We start from the raw sequence: 21,181 nt of genomic DNA, 5'->3' as shown, positions 1-21,181 counted from the left end.
GCGTCTGAAACTTATACTTTTGTTGTTTCCATTAAATTGTATGACTGCGAGAGTGGATCGTGGTGTGGTTAGTTAGTTAGAAGTAACTAACCGTTTCATAATCACCTTAAGTGATATACTGAAACGTGACAGTGGGTTTTTCAATGTTCGGTTATTTCCGTGGCTTCATGCGGAAAGGGAACCGTCGTCTGCAATCAGCGACATGGACCATTCTGGTACTTGTTGCTGACAAAAACATGATTTTAACACAGAATGTAATGTCAGAATAGCTATATAAACGCTATTGTGTTTTCATCGTAGCAATAGGGTCCGATATTTAGACTCGAACAAGTATAATGCGTCTCGTCTTCGACTCGTCGGCATTATACTTGTCTCGTCTAAATATCGGGCCCTATTGCTACGCTGAAAACACAATAGCTGGTATTATCGGTATGAAAATTTCTCAAGTCGATTACAGTATTCACGACTTTTTGGCTCACGAAGTGTAGCCTATGCGATCGTAACTTTGTCTGTCTGTGCGTTTGTGCGTGTGTGTGTGTGTGTGTGTGCGTGTGTATGTCTGTGGTAGAAACTTTAACATTTCCGAGTCTATGTGTGAGTGGTTATCCAAGACTATGGATAAAGCTCGCATAAGATTACGTCACGGTCAAAAGTGTTTGACGTCAATTAATGCATCATGACGGCAATGCCTCCCTTGTAGTCTTTCTCTCTCGCGTGGTGTGTGTGGTCTCGGTCATTGTTATTTTGAGCGGGCCGAGACTATTTGGCAGTCGTGTCCCTGTAAGTAGGCTACATGCAGACAGACAGATCTAGATCTAGTGTCTCTCTTTCTTGCACAGTGTCACCTAAGCTTACTGTGTGTGTGGGTGTGTATGTGTGACGGAGTGATTGAGTTTGTGTTACTGTTTGTCTATTTCTTACGTGAGCCTTGAAGCAGAGACTCTGCTTGAAGGCTTCGCCTCTTGTTGACCTTGACATTGTAGCTAGGGTCATGTGGGCGTTGGCATCATTGTCCAATCAGAAATAGTCAATGATCATCTCCGAAGTGTGTTCCGGTCCGGTCCGGAAAACAACTAAAGGGCATTTTGACCGGCTCGCACTACAGCATCGTTCAAATGTGGGAGAACGACACATCTGACAAATAGCCAGTGTTTACCAACATGAGAAACTGGGGATAGGAATCGTAATCCGTATGTAAGTTTGAAGCGGCCCTGATGCTGTTTTTACGTCAATCCGGAGAGAAGCTATCGTACTAGGCCCTAGGTGACATTTCGTCAAGTTCCACTCCCAGTGTGCCGACTCTATGGCCCTCCCCCCGCCAAACTGCTACCCCCGGTGGCAGGGAAAGCGGTTCGACTGCAGGGCAAGTTCGATTTTGCAAGCTAAAAATAAATGTTCTACTACATAAATGTTGTACCTTGTCAGTCTAGATCTGGAACTCATGAAACAGCACTATTCAAATCCCCATAAAGTGAGCTGGTGTTTTTCTAGATCTAAGCATCGACCGAATTCAAGAGAAATGTTCCTTGCATGGTATAATTATTTACCTAAATCTGTTATTAAGTTTGTTGAAAATCAAAGTATTCGTTTTTTGTTTGTTCGCGTGTCTGGTTTTTGTTTAGTCGATTAGCTTACACGATGTGTGGCTTTTTATTTTGTAAGGGTGGTTTAGCATGTACAAAATGAGACCTAGACCATATACGCCATGAAAGTAGAGTTCCCCGTTCAATACCCAGATTGCCAGTATTAAATATTCAGACGTTTGGATAAATGTGTGGGGCTGTGGTGTTGCAGTGGTAGATTGTTTGCACGGGTATGTAGGTAGGTACGTGTACATGTACATCCGTGTGCTTTTGTGCAGGCATTTGTGAAGCAGGAACATGCAACATTTTTGACAAACATCAGGGTTGTGTGTGTGTGTGTGTGTGTGTGTGTGTGTGTGTGTGTGTGTGTGTGTGTGTGTGTGTGTGTGTGTGTGTGTGTGTGTGTGTGATAAAACCAACTAAGCTTATATGCAGCACAAAAAGCTTCAGGTCTACTTCACCAGTCAAAGACAAACGCATTGCTTTTATTCAGCTTTCGACACATATATTCACTCGATCAGAATCGAACCCTCTTCATGAATATTTTATTTCAGAAAAAATAACATTGATTCTACACAACAAATGGTATTGCTATATGCTATGAACGATGAAGACTAGCAACCGAGACAGATGAGGCATCAAGTTTCTTAGCCTTTTAGTCTCTTATGTTGTATACATGTCATTTTTTAAATTTGTATCTCCTGATAACTGACCAGAAAGGTACAAACATCGATTCTGCAACTACCTCGTAAACTTCTCGATCGCTAATACACCAGAACTTGATACAGTATGCAACACTCAAAGGCTTGATTACCTGTTGCATTGAAACGACAGAAGGAATTAAAAGACCATTTGTAACTGAGAGGAACCGATGTATTCAAGTTCAGAACGAAGCAGGTTCTGCCTCAGAGCCTGTATCTCATGCTATGGAGCCACTGGAAGAGAAATGTCTGGCTAGTTTGACCCAGCAGACAGAGAAGTCAAGGGGGATCTATCGACAGCAGTTGTATTGCTGGTTTGTATTTGATCTTACAAATCTTGTATAAATAGTTTATCGCTTCAGTAAACACTCATCTATTTTGAAGATTACGTAATTTTCACACACAAAAATTAAAAAAATCGCAATTCAATATTTCACGCTAATTTTACTAATCCGCAAACAATTTTGCATGAACAAGTGTTATGTTAGGGAGAGAGTACGAGTGCATAGTTAGACATATTTTGAGTGGAGTAGCAGAAATGCTTTAGCCTTGTACACATTATGTTATTGAACTGCTTAGCGGAGATTTCCAGATCAATTATACGGCGGTGAAAGACTGGTCTCTAGTACGGTCTATACATACAAAATATAAAAATAAACAAACAAACCAACACAAAAAAGGTTTGTGTTGCACGTAGGATTTAAGTATTTAATTGAATAGAAAAGGCAACATCGGAATAAAAACAAATCTCGTGGTTCTCTTGTCAAGGAGTATGCACAGGATATGAAAGAAGATTAATTTTGTGGAGTAGGCTGCTTTCTATTCTACTGCTCTAAATTAGCAAGAGCGTTACAGTGCTATTCACACCAGGATGCAAAGCATTCAGTGCTAAAGCTCTCAAATCACAATAGTTACAAGACAAAACACACTTCTTGGGGCTACAAGAAATGTTTATATTTTTAAACACACAATTGGACACATTTTTGTAAACATTTTGTATTGCCTCCCTTGAATAAAACTTATTAAAAAAAATATTCTGAGAAAAAAAGTTATACTTAAAAGCAATGCTATCAAGAAATAAGAAATAGGTAGACAACCCGTGTAGATACCTTTATTCTTAAGACATTTTATTTTTGGAGGATGTCACTATGCAATTTTACAGATTTAAAAAAAAAGTTTCAGATGATCTCCCTTGAACAAACACTTCTTGTTACAATTTGTTTTTACTGTGTGTTAGTTTTAAGGATATATAGAAGAACAATAAAGAAAAAATGTTGCAAATTGACTTGGACGTATTTACAATTTAATTAAACAAAATGTTTCAAATTATCTGATAATGAAATTCTACATCAAAATTAAAGCAGATCTTGGGACTTGTGCACATGCACGAAAGTCGCATCCAACATAAAACATAAGAAACTATGATCTGCATCTCTTGTTATGATGATAATGGCTGGCACCTGTCGACCGACTTGCACGCCATAATTATATATGTTTTACTATCTTTCTTTCTTTCTTTATTTGGTGTTTAACGTCGTTTTCAACCACGAAGGTTATATCGCAACGAATGTTTTACTATGCGCCCTGCATGTCAATGGTCTTTCTCTGGGTGACTCGATTCTGAGGAGATTATAAAGAAAATGCATTTAGTGCAAGCAGTACATAATGACAACACAAATACAATTACTTAAAGTAGCTGCTGGTTTCAGAGTATTTAGTTAAAGGCCCACCCCAACTTGTTTGTCTCAATGTCGCAGATTTGGTCAGACTTTCGGGGGGGGGGGGGGGGGTATTGAATCATCTGATCATAAAGTAAGACTTCATTGCGATGTGCAGAGATTTAGTCAGGTACACAAAATTGCTATGCTATCACGAAATTAGATGTTCTATCCTCTAGATGGGCTATACAACTACATCAGATTTCATGGTTGGGTTTTCGCAAGTCAGCAACATGTCTTGAAGTTCTCATTGGGTAATCACGGCTGAGTAATCAGAGTATATAGTTAAAGGCCCACCCCAACTTGTTTGTCTCAATGTCGCAGATTTGGTCAGACTTTCGGGGGGGGGGGGGGGGGTATTGAATCATCTGATCATAAAGTAAGACTTCACTGCGATGTGCAGAGATTTAGTCAGGTACACAAAATTGCTATGCTATCACGAAATTAGATGTTCTATCCTCTAGATGGACTACACAACTACATCAGATTTCATGGTTGGGTTTTCGCAAGTCAGCAACATGTCTTGAAGTTCTCATTGGGTAATCACGGCTGAAATCAAACACAGAAAAGGTGGGAAAAACATAAATCAATGAACTCACCTTCCCTGCATTGTAATACTAGCCATAGGGGTCTGCCGAAGTAGCTCCTGCACATATTTAATCAAGTATTCATCTTATAACATGTTATTGTTAGGATCACGCTTTTTTCTAGTATATCAGACTGGAAAGTTTCTCAAGGCTTGCACAATTCAAGAGCTTGCCTATCCCCAATAAAAAAACCACCCACCAAACATTTAGTATGCAAGTATTTTCAGGGTCTCAAGGTTTTAATATGAAGTCTGTTCCTCTGGGGTCATGGAGAAACAAATTACAAATTATAACATTGTCATGAAGTGGATTTTAGTGTGAATAAAGGAGTTACTTTTACGTATGCGTGTTCTGCCCTATCTAATTACTCTGACTCTTCACTCTTCACACTAAAACACTCCAAACACAGAATTTTGGGAGGATGCAGACTTATTAATTCCTCACCAAAATATAACACAATTCTTCACTTCAAATACATCAATACAAATCAACTTCTTGAACACACAGTTCACACAACATATAGCATTCACTCAATGCATGTAAATACATAGTATAAAGATACTTTCTCAAAGATAGATTAACGCACAAGATGAAGTGCTGACCAACACTCACGAGTTCGTATCACGGCTCACTGCATGTCGTCATTCACACATGTATCCTTGTGTTCAATCAATCAATCAATGACGCTTATATCGCGCATATTCCGTGGGTACAGTTCTAGGCGCTCTGCAGTGATGCCGTGTGAGATGAAATTTTATACGGCCAGTAGATTGCAGCCATTTCGGCGCATATTTACCTTTCACGGCCTTATTCCAAGTCACACGGGTATGGTAGACAATTATTAACTGTGCCTAAGCAATTTTGCCAGGAAAGACCCTTTTGTCAATCGTGGGATCTTTAACGTGCACACCCAATGTAGTATACACGGGGGGTGGTTCGGACACCGAAGAGAGTCTGCACACAAAGTTGACTCTGTGAAATAAATTTCCGCCGAACCTGGGATCGAACTCGCGCTGACAGCGGCCAACTGAATACAAATCCAGCGCGCTACCAACTGAGCTATATCCCCGCCCCAGAACTTTCCTTATAGGTGCCAACACACACCTTTCACGTTTCTCCCCGAGAAACATTTCCGCCATTAGCGAAATAAACCGTCGTCGCTACGACCGGTAACGATGGAAACTCCTCCGTTTAGCCATCTCTGCGCCGATGTGGTCTCTTCCCCCACCATCGCTCCGCATTCTCCCGTGTAAGGTCCCTCCCTTGTCCACGCCATGGAAAAACCCTCATGGAACCTCCTTAAGAGACCCGTCTCTTGAAAGAGTACTTGTTCCCAGAACAAGACCGACACGCGCCGACAACCTTCCCGGTTGAAAATCTCAAACGCTGTGACGTTATTTACCCCAGACCAGCTACAGTTCTCATAAACACAACTCATGTCAAACTATGGTTTTCTCGTGCAACGCACAAAACCCGTGATAACGCCTCTTCCGTCACCTACGCATCACACTGCAATATTTAGGGAGGTTAAAAACACGACGTGGTTTCACATCACAAATATGCTACTCACATCTTTGTGACAAACATACTCACGCCGTAGACGGTGGCTGCATGGGGAATTGCCTCCGCACTAACTTACACTGCTGAAGAGCAACACGCAGAGAGTTTCTGCACAAAATCGTCTCTGTTTTCTCCAAAATGACATATCATCACAATACTGGCGTTTGTACTTCGACCTAAGGTGTTATAGCATCCCATCATCGATTTTATTCTTTTCTTTGATGCATTTGTTAACGTTGAGCTTCGATTATTTATGCTTTTCTTGCAAAGTTTGCGTACGGGGACTGGGTGGCCGAGTGGTAACGCACTTGCGCTCGGAATCGAGAGGTTGCGTGTTCGACCCTGGGTCAGGCCGCTATTTTCTCCCCCCTTTCCTAACCTTGGTGGTGGGTTCAAGTGCTAGTCTTTCGGATGAGACGAAAAACCGAGGTCCCTTCGTGTACACTATATTGGGTGTGCACGTTAAAGATCCCACGATTGACAAAGGGGTCTTTCCTGGCAAAATTGTATAGGCATAGATAAAAATGTCCACCAAAATACCCGTGTGACTTGGAATAAAGGCCGTGAAAGGTAAAGGTTCGCCTAACAGGCTTGAGGTTTGCTGGTCGATGTGAATGCGTTATATATTGTGTGTAAAAAATGTTTGTCTGTCTGTCTGTAAAAAAATTCCATTTCACACGGCAGAAATTAGTATGTAAAGCGCGGAGAGCACAGTTAATTGTGGTTCGCGCTATATATACTGTTCAAAAAAAGAAACGCATAGCTTGTAATATTTGGTTAATTTAGTTATATGGCTACAAGGATATCCACCAAACTGCAGAAAATGTTTATCTGGTCGTCGACCTTTCGTCCATTGCCACAAGTAAGCTCTGCACGTGACGCATGCGTTATCAGTGGCTACAATGTCAAAATTGCTCATTTGGCATGACCACTCGTCATGCTTCAGTGTAATCTCGTGAAACTCGGGGAATATTGAGCTCTCACCATGTCTTCCAAAACCCATAAAAGCGGATTGTTCGCCACAAAGAAATTAGACGACAATTCAGCGACGAAAGATGGCCCGATTGAGCAGAGAAGACCGCCAAATTGCATTGGGTCGTTTACAAGCAGGCCAAAGTCAAAGTGCAATCGCCAGGCACTTCCACGTGTCCCAGAGCACCATCAGTAGACTGTGGGTCAGGTTTCAAGCCACTGGCTCCGTTGCTGACTTGCCACGAGCGGGAAGACCAAGGGCGACAACTGCTGCTCACGACCGCTTCATACGGCTCCGCCACCTCCGGAATCGTTTCCTGTCGGCCTCATCTTCTGTCCAGGCTCTCCCCGGGCCACACCGATTATCGGACCAGACCGTGCGGAACCGCCTGCATGAAGCTGGTTTGAGAGCTCGCAGACCTCACAGAGGAGCTGTCCTCACCCGCCGCCATCGCCAGAACCGAGTGCAGTGGGGCAACCAGCACCTTCGCTGGACCGTCCGGAATCACTGGAGACACGTGTGGTTCAGCGACGAGTCCTACTTCCTGCTCCAGCGACATGATGGTCGGAGGAGGGTCTACCGGAGAGTAAACGAACGTTACGCGCCCAACTGTGTGGATGAGGCACCCGTTCATGGTGGTGGAGGCGTCATGGTGTGGGGGGCGATCAATACCGCTGGAAGGAGCACCCTGGTGCACGTCCAAGGGCGCACAACTGCCCAGCGATACGTGGAGGAAATTCTGCGCCCACACGCCCTTCCTCTTCTGGCTGACCAGGATGCCATATTCCAGCAGGACAACGCTCGCCCGCACACAGCACGACTCACCACCCAGTTCCTCACCGACCACCATGTCCAGGTGCTTCCCTGGCCATCCATGTCGCTAGACATGAACCCGATAGAACACCTCTGGGATGAATTGGACAGACGTGTGCGCAGGCGAGAAGAAGCGCCGGCAAATCACCGCGATCTATTGCAGGCACTTCAGGAGGAGTGGGACACCATCCCACAGCAAGATATCCGGCATCTGATCCAGTCCATGCCCAGAAGGTGCCGGGCAGTTGTTGCTGCTCAAGGCAGTCACACCCCCTACTGACTTGACAGCCTCGGCACCCAATCGTATTGATTGACTGATTGATTTGAAGATGCAAATGAACTGTGTGTGCATTCAACTGTGTCCATACCAAATTTCAAACATATAATCTAAATATTGGATTTTCTGTTAATTTTTTCGAAAAATAAAACAAATTTGGCAAGTAGCAACTATGCGTTTCTTTTTTTGAACAGTATATAAAGTGAAGTATCTAACGTGTTGAAAACCATCAAACTCTTAGGAAGAAGACACCGACCCTCCTCTCTTGCTGCTGATTTTCAAGTGTGTCGTTTCATGTCTCCACCAAACAACCTTGAAAACATCACGTGAACCACCGTGTCACATATCCAGTTCAGTCACCGTCAGTTTTGCCCTGACAGCAGAAATCACCCACGAGGAACCCCTGCAAAACGAAATCCCCGTGGTTCGCTATGCTTTGTCAGCGGTTTCATACCGTCACCCGGACTCAAGCACAGGCGCTTTCCATCACAATTGGAGATAGGCACTCAACAGAGTGTTCTTATTTCCAATCCATGTCACTAAATCGTGACACTCCGAAAAAAAAGCCAAGACTACGGGACATTATTTCCACTACTCACATCGTCTGTTCTTGAGCCAGAGGTGCTCGATGTAGAGGATGGTGGCCGCCGCACACATGAATAGCATGGCCATCGTCACTTGGCGTAGGCTGACCCGCATTATCTTCACCTGGGGAAGAAATTATGTTCACATTATCATCTCCCCCATCGTCAACATCACTGTCGTCGTTGTTAGAGAACATCACCAACTTTGAAAACATCACCAGCATCGTCAACATTGTCTTTGTCATTTCTCTCATCGTCGATGTTGTCGTTGTCGTCGTTAGAATTTTGACAATCGTCACAGGCATTGCCTACTCGTTATCATTATCAGATATGTCGTCCTGAATTATAATGATAATCATTATTATTGCTTTAGACATCATCATCATCATCATCATCATCATCATCATCATCGTCATCGTCATCATCATCATCATCATCATCATCATCATCATCATCATCATCATCATCATCATCATCATCATCATAAACGCGGCTAAATAGCTGTTTCTTCCAACAGTTTCCTTCTAATATGTAGAAACAGATCACGTCATCGCTTAACATTATTCTTAAAACAAAACAAAAAGTTTCTTTGCTACCGAGCACTGTGAAAAATGTATGAACGCAGAAAACAGAGGAGAATACAGGAGTCTTCAACACGTGAGTACAATACCTCTACGCTCGATGAAACACGCACTAAATCTTCCCTTTACTGCTCGTTGAAACACGCACTAAATCTTCCCTCTACTGCTCGTTGAAACACGCATTAAATCTTCCCTCTACTGCTCGTTGAAACACGCACTAAATCTTCCCTCTACTGCTCGTTGAAACACGCATTAAATCTTCCCTCTACTGCTCGTTGAAACACGCACTAAATCTTACCTCTACGCTCGATGAAACACGCACAAAATCTTCCCTCTACTGCTCGTTGAAACACGCACTAAATCTTCCCTCTACTGCTCGTTGAAACACGCATTAAATCTTCCCTCTACTGCTCGTTGAAACACGCACTAAATCTTCCCTCTACTGCTCGATGAAACATGCACTAAATCTTCCCTTTACTGCTCGATGAAACACGCACTAAATCTTCTCCCTACTGCTCGATGAATCACGCACTAAATCTTACCTCTACTGCTCATTGAAACACGCACTAAATCTTCCCTCTACTGCTCGTTGAAACACGCACTAAATCTTCCCTCTACTGCTCGTTGAAACACGCACTCAATCTTCCCTCTACTGCTAAACACGCACTAAATCTTCCCTCTACTGCTCGTTGAAACACGCACTAAATCTTCCCTTGACTGCTCGTTGAAACACGCACTAAATCTTCTCTCTACTGCTCGTTGAAACACGAACTAAATCTTCCCTCTACTGCTCTATAAAACACGCACTAAATCTTCCCTCTACTGCTCGTTGAAACACGCACTAAATCTTCTCTCTACTGCTCGTTGAAACACGCACTAAATATTCCCTCTACTGCTCGTTGAAACACGCACTACATCTTCCCTCTACTGCTCGTTGAAACACGCACTCAATCTTCCCTCGCTTAACATTATTCTTAAAACAAAACAAAAAGTTTCTTGGCTACCGAGCACTGTGAAAAATGTATGAACGCAGAAAACAGAAGAGAATACAGGAGTCTTCAACACGTGAGTACAATACCTCTACGCTCGATGAAACACGCACTAAATCTTCCCTTTACTGCTCGTTGAAACACGCACTAAATCTTCCCTCTACTGCTCGTTGAAACACGCATTAAATCTTCCCTCTACTGCTCGTTGAAACACGCACTAAATCTTACCTCTACGCTCGATGAAACACGCACTAAATCTTCCCTCTACTGCTCGTTGAAACACGCATTAAATCTTCCCTCTACTGCTCGTTGAAACACGCACTAAATCTTCCCTCTACTGCTCGTTGAAACACGCACTAAATCTTCCCTCTACTGCTCGATGAAACATGCACAAAATCTTCCCTTTACTGCTCGATGAAACACGCACTAAATCTTCTCCATACTGCTCGATGAATCACGCACTAAATCTTCCCTCTACTGCTCGTTGAAACACCCACTAAATCTTCCCTATACTGCTCGTTGAAACACGCACTAAATCTTCCCTCTACTGCTCGTTGAAACACGCACTCAATCTTCCCTCTACTGCTAAACACGCACTAAATCTTCCCTCTACTGCTCGTTGAAACACGCACTCAATCTTCCCTCGACTGCTCGTTGAAACACGCACTAAATCTTCCCTCTACTGCTCGTTGAAACACGCATTAAATCTTCCCTCTACTGCTCGTTGAAACACGCACTAAATCTTCCCTCTACTGCTCGATGAAACATGCACTAAATCTTCCCTTTACTGCTCGATGAAACACGTACTAAATCTTCTCCCTACTGCTCGATGAATCACGCACTAAATCTTACTTCTACTGCTCATTGAAACACGCACTAAATCTTCCCTCTACTGCTCGTTGAAACACGCACTAAATCTTCCCTCTACTGCTCGTTGAAACACGCACTCAATCTTCCCTCTACTGCTAAACACGCACTAAATCTTCCCTCTACTGCTCGTTGAAACACGCACTAAATCTTCCCTTGACTGCTCGTTGAAACACGCACTAAATCTTCTCTCTACTGCTCGTTGAAACACGAACTAAATCTTCCCTCTACTGCTCTATAAAACACGCACTAAATCTTCCCTCTACTGCTCGTTGAAACACGCACTAAATCTTCTCTCTACTGCTCGTTGAAACACGCACTAAATATTCCCTCGACTGCTCGTTGAAACACGCACTAAATCTTCCCTCTACTGCTCGTTGAAACACGCACTCAATCTTCCCTCGCTTAACATTATTCTTAAAACAAAACAAAAAGTTTCTTGGCTACCGAGCACTGTGAAAAATGTATGAACGCAGAAAACAGAAGAGAATACAGGAGTCTTCAACACGTGAGTACAATACCTCTACGCTCGATGAAACACGCACTAAATCTTCCCTTTACTGCTCGTTGAAACACGCACTAAATCTTCCCTCTACTGCTCGTTGAAACACGCATTAAATCTTCCCTCTACTGCTCGTTGAAACACGCACTAAATCTTACCTCTACGCTCGATGAAACACGCACTAAATCTTCCCTCTACTGCTCGTTGAAACACGCACTAAATCTTCCCTCTACTGCTCGTTGAAACACGCACTAAATCTTCCCTCTACTGCTCGTTGAAACACGCACTAAATCTTCCCTCTACTGCTCGATGAAACACGCACAAAATCTTCCCTTTACTGCTCGATGAAACACGCACTAAATCTTCTCCATACTGCTCGATGAATCACGCACTAAATCTTCCCTCTACTGCTCGTTGAAACACCCACTAAATCTTCCCTATACTGCTCGTTGAAACACGCACTAAATCTTCCCTCTACTGCTCGTTGAAACACGCACTCAATCTTCCCTCTACTGCTAAACACGCACTAAATCTTCCCTCTACTGCTCGTTGAAACACGCACTAAATCTTCCCTCGACTGCTCGTTGAAACACGCACTAAATCTTCTCTCTACTGCTCGTTGAAACACGAACTAAATCTTCCCTCTACTGCTCTATAAAACACGCACTAAATCTTCCCTCTACTGCTCGTTGAAACACGCACTAAATCTTCTCTCTATTGCTCGTTGAAACACGCACTACATCTTCCCTCTACTGCTCGTTAAAACACGCACTACATCTTCCCTCTACTGCTCGTTGAAACACGCACTAAATCTTCCCTCTACTGCTCGTTGAAACACGCACTCAATCTTCCCTCTACTGCTCGTTGAAACACGAACTAAATCTTCCCTCTACTGCTCGTTGAAACACGCACTAAATCTTCCCTCTACAGCTCGTTGAAACACGTACTCAATCTTCCCTCTACTGCTCCTTGAAACACGCACTAAATCTTCCCTCTACTGCTCGTTGAAACACGCATTAAATCTTTCCTCTGCTGGTCGATGAAATACGCACTAAATCTTCCCTCTACTGCTCGTTGAAACACGCACTACATCTTCCCTCTACTGCTCGTTGAAACACGCACTAAATCTTCCCTCTACTGCTCGTTGAAACACGCACTACATCTTCCCTCTACTGCTCGTTGAAACACGCACTAAATCTTCCCTCTACTGCTCGTTGAAACACGCACTAAATCTTCCCTCTACTGCTCGTTGAAACACGCACTCAATCTTCCCTCTACTGATCGATGAGTCACGCACTAAATCTTCCCTCTACTGCTCGATGAATCACGCACTAAATCTTCCCTCTACTGCTCGTTTCTCACGTCACAGATTGAAAACAGTCCGTTTATTTAGATCTGAGACCTTTAACTGCTTTATAATTCTTTTTTGATCTTAAAAATATGATTTTTTTCTCTTGTTGAATTCTCGTTTTGGAAGCTGCTACTTTACTTACACACTCCAAAATAAAATAAAAAGTGTTCCTTCAATGAATGGTCGTTTTGAAAGCTAACACTGCTTTACATCACACGAAGTTAATGTTCACAGGATTTTTGCCTGGATGAAAAGTCGTTTTAAAAGCTACCACTGCTTCAAAAGAAACACTAAGTTAAGGTTCAGAGAATTTTCCCTCGATGAATTGTCGTTTTGAAAGCTACAACTGCTTAAAAACACTTTACAAATAATATAAAGAGGATTTCCCCTCGTTCTGCTTATCTTAGAAACGCATGCACACACGCATCACCGGTTTTATATACAATAGTTTACCGTGAAGGAACTAACAGTTCGAATCCTTCTTCTATTGATTCACTCAAAATTACCCAATTGTAAAAAAATTACCGATCATGCACAAAGAGACTTAGGATCATTATACACGTTATGTGCAGACCTGCTAGTGGCTTATCCCCCTTCGTGTGTACACGCAAGCACAAGACCAAGTGCACACGGAAAAGATCATGTAATCCATGTCAGAGTTCGGTGGGTTATATACTGTTCAAAAAAAGAAACGCATAGCTTGTAATATTTGGTTAATTTAGTTATATGGCTACAAGGATATCCACCAAACTGCAGAAAATGTTTATCTGGTCGTCGGCCTTTTGTCCATTGCCACAAGTGAGCTCTGCACGTGACGCATGCGTTATCAGTGGCTACAATGTCAAAATTGCTCATTTGGCATGACCACTCGTCATGCTTCAGTGTAATCTCGTGAAACTCGGGGAATATTGAGCTCTCACCATGTCTTCCAAAACCCATAAAAGCGGATTGTTCGCCACAAAGAAATCAGACGACAATTCAGCGACGAAAGATGGCCCGATTGAGCAGAGAAGACCGCCAAATTGCATTGGGTCGTTTACAAGCAGGCCAAAGTCAAAGTGCAATCGCCAGGCACTTCCACGTGTCCCAGAGCACCATCAGTAGACTGTGGGTCAGGTTTCAAGCCACTGGCTCCGTTGCTGACTTGCCACGAGCGGGAAGACCAAGGGCGACAACTGCTGCTCACGACCGCTTCATACGGCTCCGCCACCTCCGGAATCGTTTCCTGTCGGCCTCATCTTCTGTCCAGGCTCTCCCCGGGCCACACCGATTATCGGACCAGACCGTGCGGAACCGCCTGCATGAAGCTGGTTTGAGAGCTCGCAGACCTCACAGAGGAGCTGTCCTCACCCGCCGCCATCGCCAGAACCGAGTGCAGTGGGGCAACCAGCACCTTCGCTGGACCGTCCGGAATCACTGGAGACACGTGTGGTTCAGCGACGAGTCCTACTTCCTGCTCCAGCGACATGATGGTCGGAGGAGGGTCTACCGGAAAGTAAACGAACGTTACGCGCCCAACTGTGTGGATGAGGCACCCGTTCATGGTGGTGGAGGCGTCATGGTGTGGGGGGCGATCAATACCGCTGGAAGGAGCACCCTGGTGCACGTCCAAGGGCGCATAACTGCCCAGCGATACGTGGAGGAAATTCTGCGCCCACACGCCCTTCCTCTTCTGGCTGACCAGGATGCCATATTCCAGCAGGACAACGCTCGCCCGCACACAGCACGACTCACCACCCAGTTCCTCACCGACCACCATGTCCAGGTGCTTCCCTGGCCATCCATGTCGCCAGACATGAACCCGATAGAACACCTCTGGGATGAATTGGACAGACGTGTGCGCAGGCGAGAAGAAGCGCCGGCAAATCACCGCGATCTATTGCAGGCACTTCAGGAGGAGTGGGACACCATCCCACAGCAAGATATCCGGCATCTGATCCAGTCCATGCCCAGAAGGTGCCGGGCAGTTGTTGCTGCTCAAGGCAGTCACACCCCCTACTGACTTGACAGCCTCGGCACCCAATCGTATTGATTGACTGATTGATTTGAAGATGCAAATGAACTGTGTGTGCATTCAACTGTGTCCATACCAAATTTCAAACAAATAATCTAAATATTGGATTTTCTGTTAATTTTTTCGAAAAATAAAACAAATTTGGCAAGTAGCAACTATGCGTTTCTTTTTTTGAACAGTATAGAAACACGAAAATACCCAGCATGCTTCCCCCGAAATCGGCGAATGCTGCCTGAATGGCGGGGTAAAAACGGTTATACACGTACAAACCCACTCATGCAATAACATGAGTGAACGTGGGAGTTTCAGCCTATGAACCATGAAGAAGAAGAAGTTCTTTTCAAAGTGGAAATGAAAGATTTGCGGTTGGCTGATTGGCTCACGGATCAACCCAGGAGCAAAAGACTATGGGTCAATTGCCACACCGGGCCAGATTTGTTGGGTCAATAGTCAAAGACTCACTTCCGTAGATGCCTTTCATTTGTTTCATGGATCCTAATACTGTAGACTTTTTTGAGTGGTAAATGTTGAAGGATGAAAGAAAATATATTGTGAGTGGACGGATGCATGTTATTCATTAAAAGCCCCACAATGATGTGCTTGGCAAAAAAATATAAAAAATAAGCAAAGACTCGTAAGGCGAAGTCTTAAAAAAGGCGCCCTGTTTGCTTGTTTGTTGGTTGGTTGGATTTGAATGAGAGAGCGAGTCGGTCAACGACTGAGTGACAAAGTGAGTGACTGAGTGAGCGAGTCGGTTAACGACTGAGTGACAAAGTGAGTGACTGAGTGAGCGAGTCGGTTAACGACTGAGTGACAAAGTGAGCGAGTCGGTCAACGACTGAGTGACAAAGTGAGTGACTGAGTGAGCGAGTCGGTCAACGACTGAGTGGCCAAGTGAGTGACTGAGTGAGCGAGTCGGTCAACGACTGAGTGACCAAGTGAGTGACTGAGTGACTGTGAGCGAGTCGGTCAACGACTGAGTGACCAAGTGAGTGACTGAGTGAGCGAGTCGGTCAACGACTGAGTGACCAAGTGAGTGACTGAGTGATCGAGTGCTTATGTTTGTCAGTCTTCACGTCAGTCAGTCAGTCAGTCAGTCAATCAATCAGTCAGTCAGTCAGTCAGTCGGTCAATCAGTATATGAATGCATATCTCGATGCTTATCTACATGCTAAAATGCTTTAATTCAGCCGTCTCGAATAACGATGAAAGGTAAAGGGATGAAAAGGTTTCCGACGATCGACAGAAAGGCGTGTCTCACAACACAGTGCTCGCTGTCACCATTGTAACGAGAGAGAGAGAGAGAGAGACAGAGACAGAGACAGAGACAGAGACAGAGAGACAGAGAGAGTGAGACAGAGAGAGAGAGAGACAGACAGACAGACAAACAGACAGACACAGAGAGAGAGAGAGAGAGAAAGAGCGAGGGAGAGAGCGAGAGGGAGAGAGAGACAGAGAGAGAGAGTGAGACACAGAGAGAGAGACAGACAGACAGACAAACAGACAGACACAAAAAGAGAGAGATACAGATAGAGAGAGCAAGAGCGAGGGAGAGAGCGAGAGGGAGATAGAGGGGGGGGGGGGGCGGAGAGAGGGGAGGGTTGGGGACAGAGACAAAGAGAGATCTACATAATGAGAGACATGTACAGACAGACAGACTGAAACAGCCAGCCAGACATACAGACAGCCAGCCAGACAGCCAGCCAGACAGACAGCCAGCCAGCCAGACAGGCAGACAGCCAAACAGCCAGCCAGACAGCCAGACAGCCAGCCAGACAGCCAGCCAGACAGACAGCCAGACCGACAGACAGACATACAGCCATACAGACAGCCAACCAGACAGCCAGACAGCCAGCCAGACAGACCGACAGATAGCCAGCCAGCCAGCCAGCCAGACAGCCAGACAGCCAGCCAGTCAGACAGACAGACAGCCAGCCAGACAGCCAGCCAGACAGCCAGACAAACAGAAGGGGACCCAGAGAGACACCTACTGTACACACATATAGTTTACTTGGACAATCACTAAAGTATCTGAAATCGTGTCATGATGAGGTCTGAGTGGTCAGGTCACTTCACCTCAGTTCTAAGTGACTTGGCTTTACAGCTATTTCATATCCAAACATCTAGACTGCTAACGTCCCTCATTTCACTTTAAAAAAAAGAATGGAAACTTATTCAGTGGCGTAACAAAACATTATAGTCTTAAATCTTGTTCGCTGCCACAAATTCGTCCAGACTGTATATGAGTCCAAAGAATCGTGAGATAAACCTTGAACACTAACCAACCATCTGCTTTTCATCATTGTAGAATTTGTGTGTATGTGTGCGGTGTGTGTGTGTGTGTGTGTGTGTGTGTGTGTGTGTGTGTGTGTGTGTATGGGTGTGTGTGTGTGCGTGCGTGCGTGTGTGTGTGTGTGTGTCTGTCTGTCTGTCTGTGTGTGTGTGTGCGTGTGTGTGTGTGTGTGTGTGTGTGTGTGTGTGTGTGTGTGTGTTTAATTAACATATAATTTGACATCAATGAGAATCTGCAAAATTGATTCTGCAAAAACAAATCACATTTTTCCCAAGAAGCATATATGTCCAAATAAAGGGTTGACCTCTCCCCATCCCGCGTGAAAGCTCGAACGGATTTGCAGCTGGGGAGGGGGGGGGGGGGGGAGCCATGATCTTTTACTGGAAATTTGAATGTGAGTAAACCTATGGTTACGACAATACAACCTTGCAACAACAAACACTTTTTTTCCGGTTGTTGTTTTTTCACAACGCCCCCGAACAACTGACGACACGAGTAGTTTTGATTCCTTACTTTTTACATTTAGTCAAGTTTTGACTAAATGTTTTAACATAGAGGGGGAATCGAGACGAGGGTCGTGGTGTGTGTGTCTCTGTGTGTGTGTGTGCGTGTGTGTGTGTAGAGCGATTCAGAGTAAACTACTGGACCGATCTTTATGAAATTTGACATGAGAGTTCCTGGGTATAATATCCCCGGCCTTTTTTTCATTTTTTCGATAAATGTCTTTGATGACGTCATATCCGGCTTTTTGTAAAAGTTGAGGCGGCACTGTCACACCCTCATTTTTCAATCAAATTGATTGACATTTTGGCCAAGCAATCTTCGACAAAGGCCGGACTTCGGTATTGCATTTCAGCTTGGTGGCTTAAAAATTAATTAATGACTTTGGTCATTAAAAATCTGAAAATTGTAATTACATTTTTTTTTTATAAAACGATCCAAATTTACGTTCATCTTATTTTTCATTATTTTCTGATTCCAAAAACATATAAATATGTTATATTCAGATTAAAAACAAGCTCTGAAAATTAAAAATATAAAATTTATGATCAAAATCAAATTTCCGAAATCGATTTAAAAACAATTTTATCTTTTTCCTTGTCGGTTCCTGATTCCAAAAACATATTGATATGATATGTTTGGATTAAAAAGACGCTCAGAAAGTTAAAACGAAGAGAGGTACAGAAAAGCGTGCTATGCAGCACAGCGAAACCACTTTCGCGCTAAACAGTCTCGTCGGTTTCACTGCGTTTTGCACGAGCGGCGGACTACGGTCATTGTGAAAAAATGCTGTGCGTTCAGTTTCATTCTGTGAGTTCCACAGCTTGACTAAATGTAGTAATTTCGCCTTACGCGACTTGTTTTTACTCTGAACAAAAGAAGAAGGAAATCTCAATCATATACCTAAATATCCAAATTACAGCAAGTTTGTTAAGCCTTTTTTTCTCCTCCACTATTAATGAATGAGAACGTGTGACGTGACAAGACAAGCAGATCAATTATAAGTCTAATTGGTGGGTTTTTTCTTGTGCCTTTGGTCCTCCGTTTCATGGGATTAACTATTTGATCAATACCGGCAGGGACTGTGATTTATATGGGACAATAACCAGTCAAACAGGGGCCACTGTTCATCCCAACCATCACATATGATAACGAGCGTTAAAAGCCATTTTGTTTCTCGTGCAAAACGCCGAATATCGACATAACATTACAGGGCCCAGTGACCTCGATCGCCCCCCACGTGTCAGCCGGTGTAGTGTACAGATTATTACACCCCCGGTATTCAGAGGGGTGTGTATAGGTTTCACTCGATGTGTTTGTTTGTTTGTGTGTTTGTGTGTTTGTGTTCGCAAGTAGATCTCAAGAATGAACGGACCGATCGTCACCAAACTTGGTGAACAGGTTCTATACATTCCTGAGACGGTCCTTACACAAATTGGGACCAGTCAAACACACGGTTAGGGAGTTATTGGTTATTTCCCTTTGACGGGGGTGTTTTTCCTATCGGAGGAATTTCTTGTTCTTTCTTTTTTACATTTAGTCAAGTTTTGACTAAATGTTGTAACATAGAGGGGGGAATCGAGACGAGGGTCGTGGTGTATGTGTGTGTGTCTGTCTGTCTGTCTGTGCGTGTGTGTGTGTAGAGCGATTCAGCCCAAACTACTGGACCGATCTTTATGAAATTTGACATGAGATTTCCTGGGAATGATATTCCCGGATGTGTGTTTTCATTTTGTTCGATGAATACCTTTGATGACGTCATATCCGGCTTTTTGTAAAAGTTGAGTCGGCACTGTCACACCCTCATTTTTCATACAAATTGATTGACATTTTTGTAAAGCAATCTTCGACAAAGGCCGGACTTCGGTATTGCATTTCAGTTTCGTGGCTTAAACATTAATTAATGACTTTGGTCATTAAAAATCTGAAAATTACCGGCACGGTTGGCCTAGTGGTAAGGCGTCCGCCCCGTGATCGGGAGGTCGTGGGTTCGAACCCCGGCCGGGTCATACCTAAGACTTTAAAATTGGCAATCTAGTGGCTGCTCCGCCTGGCGTCTGGCATGATGGGGTTAGTGCTAGGACTGGTTGGTCTGGTGTCAGAATAATGTGACTGGGTGAGACATGAAGCCTGTGCTGCGACTTCTGTCTTGTGTGTGGCGCACGTTATGTCAAAGCAGCACCGCCCTGATATGGCCCTTCGTGGTCGGCTGGGCGTTAAGCAAACAAACAAACAAACAAAATCTGAAAATTGTAAAAAAAAATTGTCTATATATATAAAACGATCCAAATTTACGTACATCTTATTTTACATCATTTCTTGATTCCAAAAACATATAGATATGTTATATTTGGATTAAAAACAAGCTCTGAAAATTAAAAATATAAAAATTATGATCAAAATTAAATTTCCGAAATCGACATAAAAACAAATACATCTTATTCCTTGTCGGTTCCTGATTCCAAAAAACATATAGATATGATATATTTGGATTAAAAACACGCTCAGAGGCACAGAAAAGCGTGCTATGCAGAACAGCGAAACCACTACCGCGCTGAACAGGCTCGTCAGTTTCACTCCGTTTTGCACAAGCGGCGGACTACGGTCATTGTGAAAAAATGCAGTGCGTTTAGTTTCATTCTGTGGGTTCCACAGCTTGACTAAATGTAGTAATTTCGCCTTACGCGACTTGTTTAATCTCAGCCAGTGTTCAAACTGGGTCAAAGCTTTCGCTGTCTTATGAGTCACTAGCTCTGGTTGTGCTTACCGTAGCCGTGCTCTCTCAAGACTGAAAAACACTTGTGTGCTCTGGCTGTTTGTTGTTGTTGTTGTTGTTGTTGTTGATGTTGTTGTTGTTGTCTCAAAGATAAACAGATACCTTGTAAAAAATTAATAGCACTTACGTCGTATATATACTCGCCAGAGGCTCGTGAGTCCCTTGATATTCATCCGCTGGGTCTTGACTGAAATACAAGCCATATTAAAAACCACTCGTGTTGTAACCTATACATATATATATATATATACGACTTGTGTCTGTCTGTCTGTGTGTGTGTGTGTGTGTGTGTCTTCGCCATGCACGGCCAAAGTTCTCGATGGATCTGCTTCAAATTTGGTGGGCTTATTCAGAGAGACCCCGGACACAACCTCATCGATGAGATATTTCAACACGTGCTCTCAGCGCGCAGCGCTGAACCGATTTTGGTTCCACCTCAGCTACCCGGGCCCCCATACCGACACACCAAAGCCGCTAGACCACATCACAACGCCAAAGTTCTCGGTGGATC

At 43.8% G+C, this 21,181-nt stretch overlaps 1 protein-coding gene across 1 annotated transcript in view; it reads right to left on the bottom strand.

Annotated features, from left to right (window-relative positions):
* LOC138979404 (carbohydrate sulfotransferase 4-like) overlaps positions 1-20,910 on the bottom strand; it is a 71,933-nt gene extending 51,023 nt beyond the window's left edge. The window contains exons 1-2 of the mRNA XM_070352126.1: positions 20,798-20,910; positions 8,812-8,920 (exon numbers count right to left, since the gene is read on the bottom strand). Of these exons, the coding sequence (XP_070208227.1) occupies positions 8,812-8,911 (100 nt within the window). The 5' untranslated portion in view covers positions 8,912-8,920; positions 20,798-20,910. The remainder of the gene's footprint in view (positions 1-8,811; positions 8,921-20,797) is intronic.
* Positions 20,911-21,181: the final 271 nt, after the last annotated feature.

This window comes from Littorina saxatilis, linkage group LG11, assembly GCF_037325665.1.
Source record: "Littorina saxatilis isolate snail1 linkage group LG11, US_GU_Lsax_2.0, whole genome shotgun sequence".
NCBI classification, from domain to species: Eukaryota; Metazoa; Mollusca; class Gastropoda; order Littorinimorpha; family Littorinidae; genus Littorina; species Littorina saxatilis.
The sequence above is the reverse complement of the archived record's forward strand: the minus strand, read 5'-3'. Positions and strand labels throughout refer to the sequence as shown.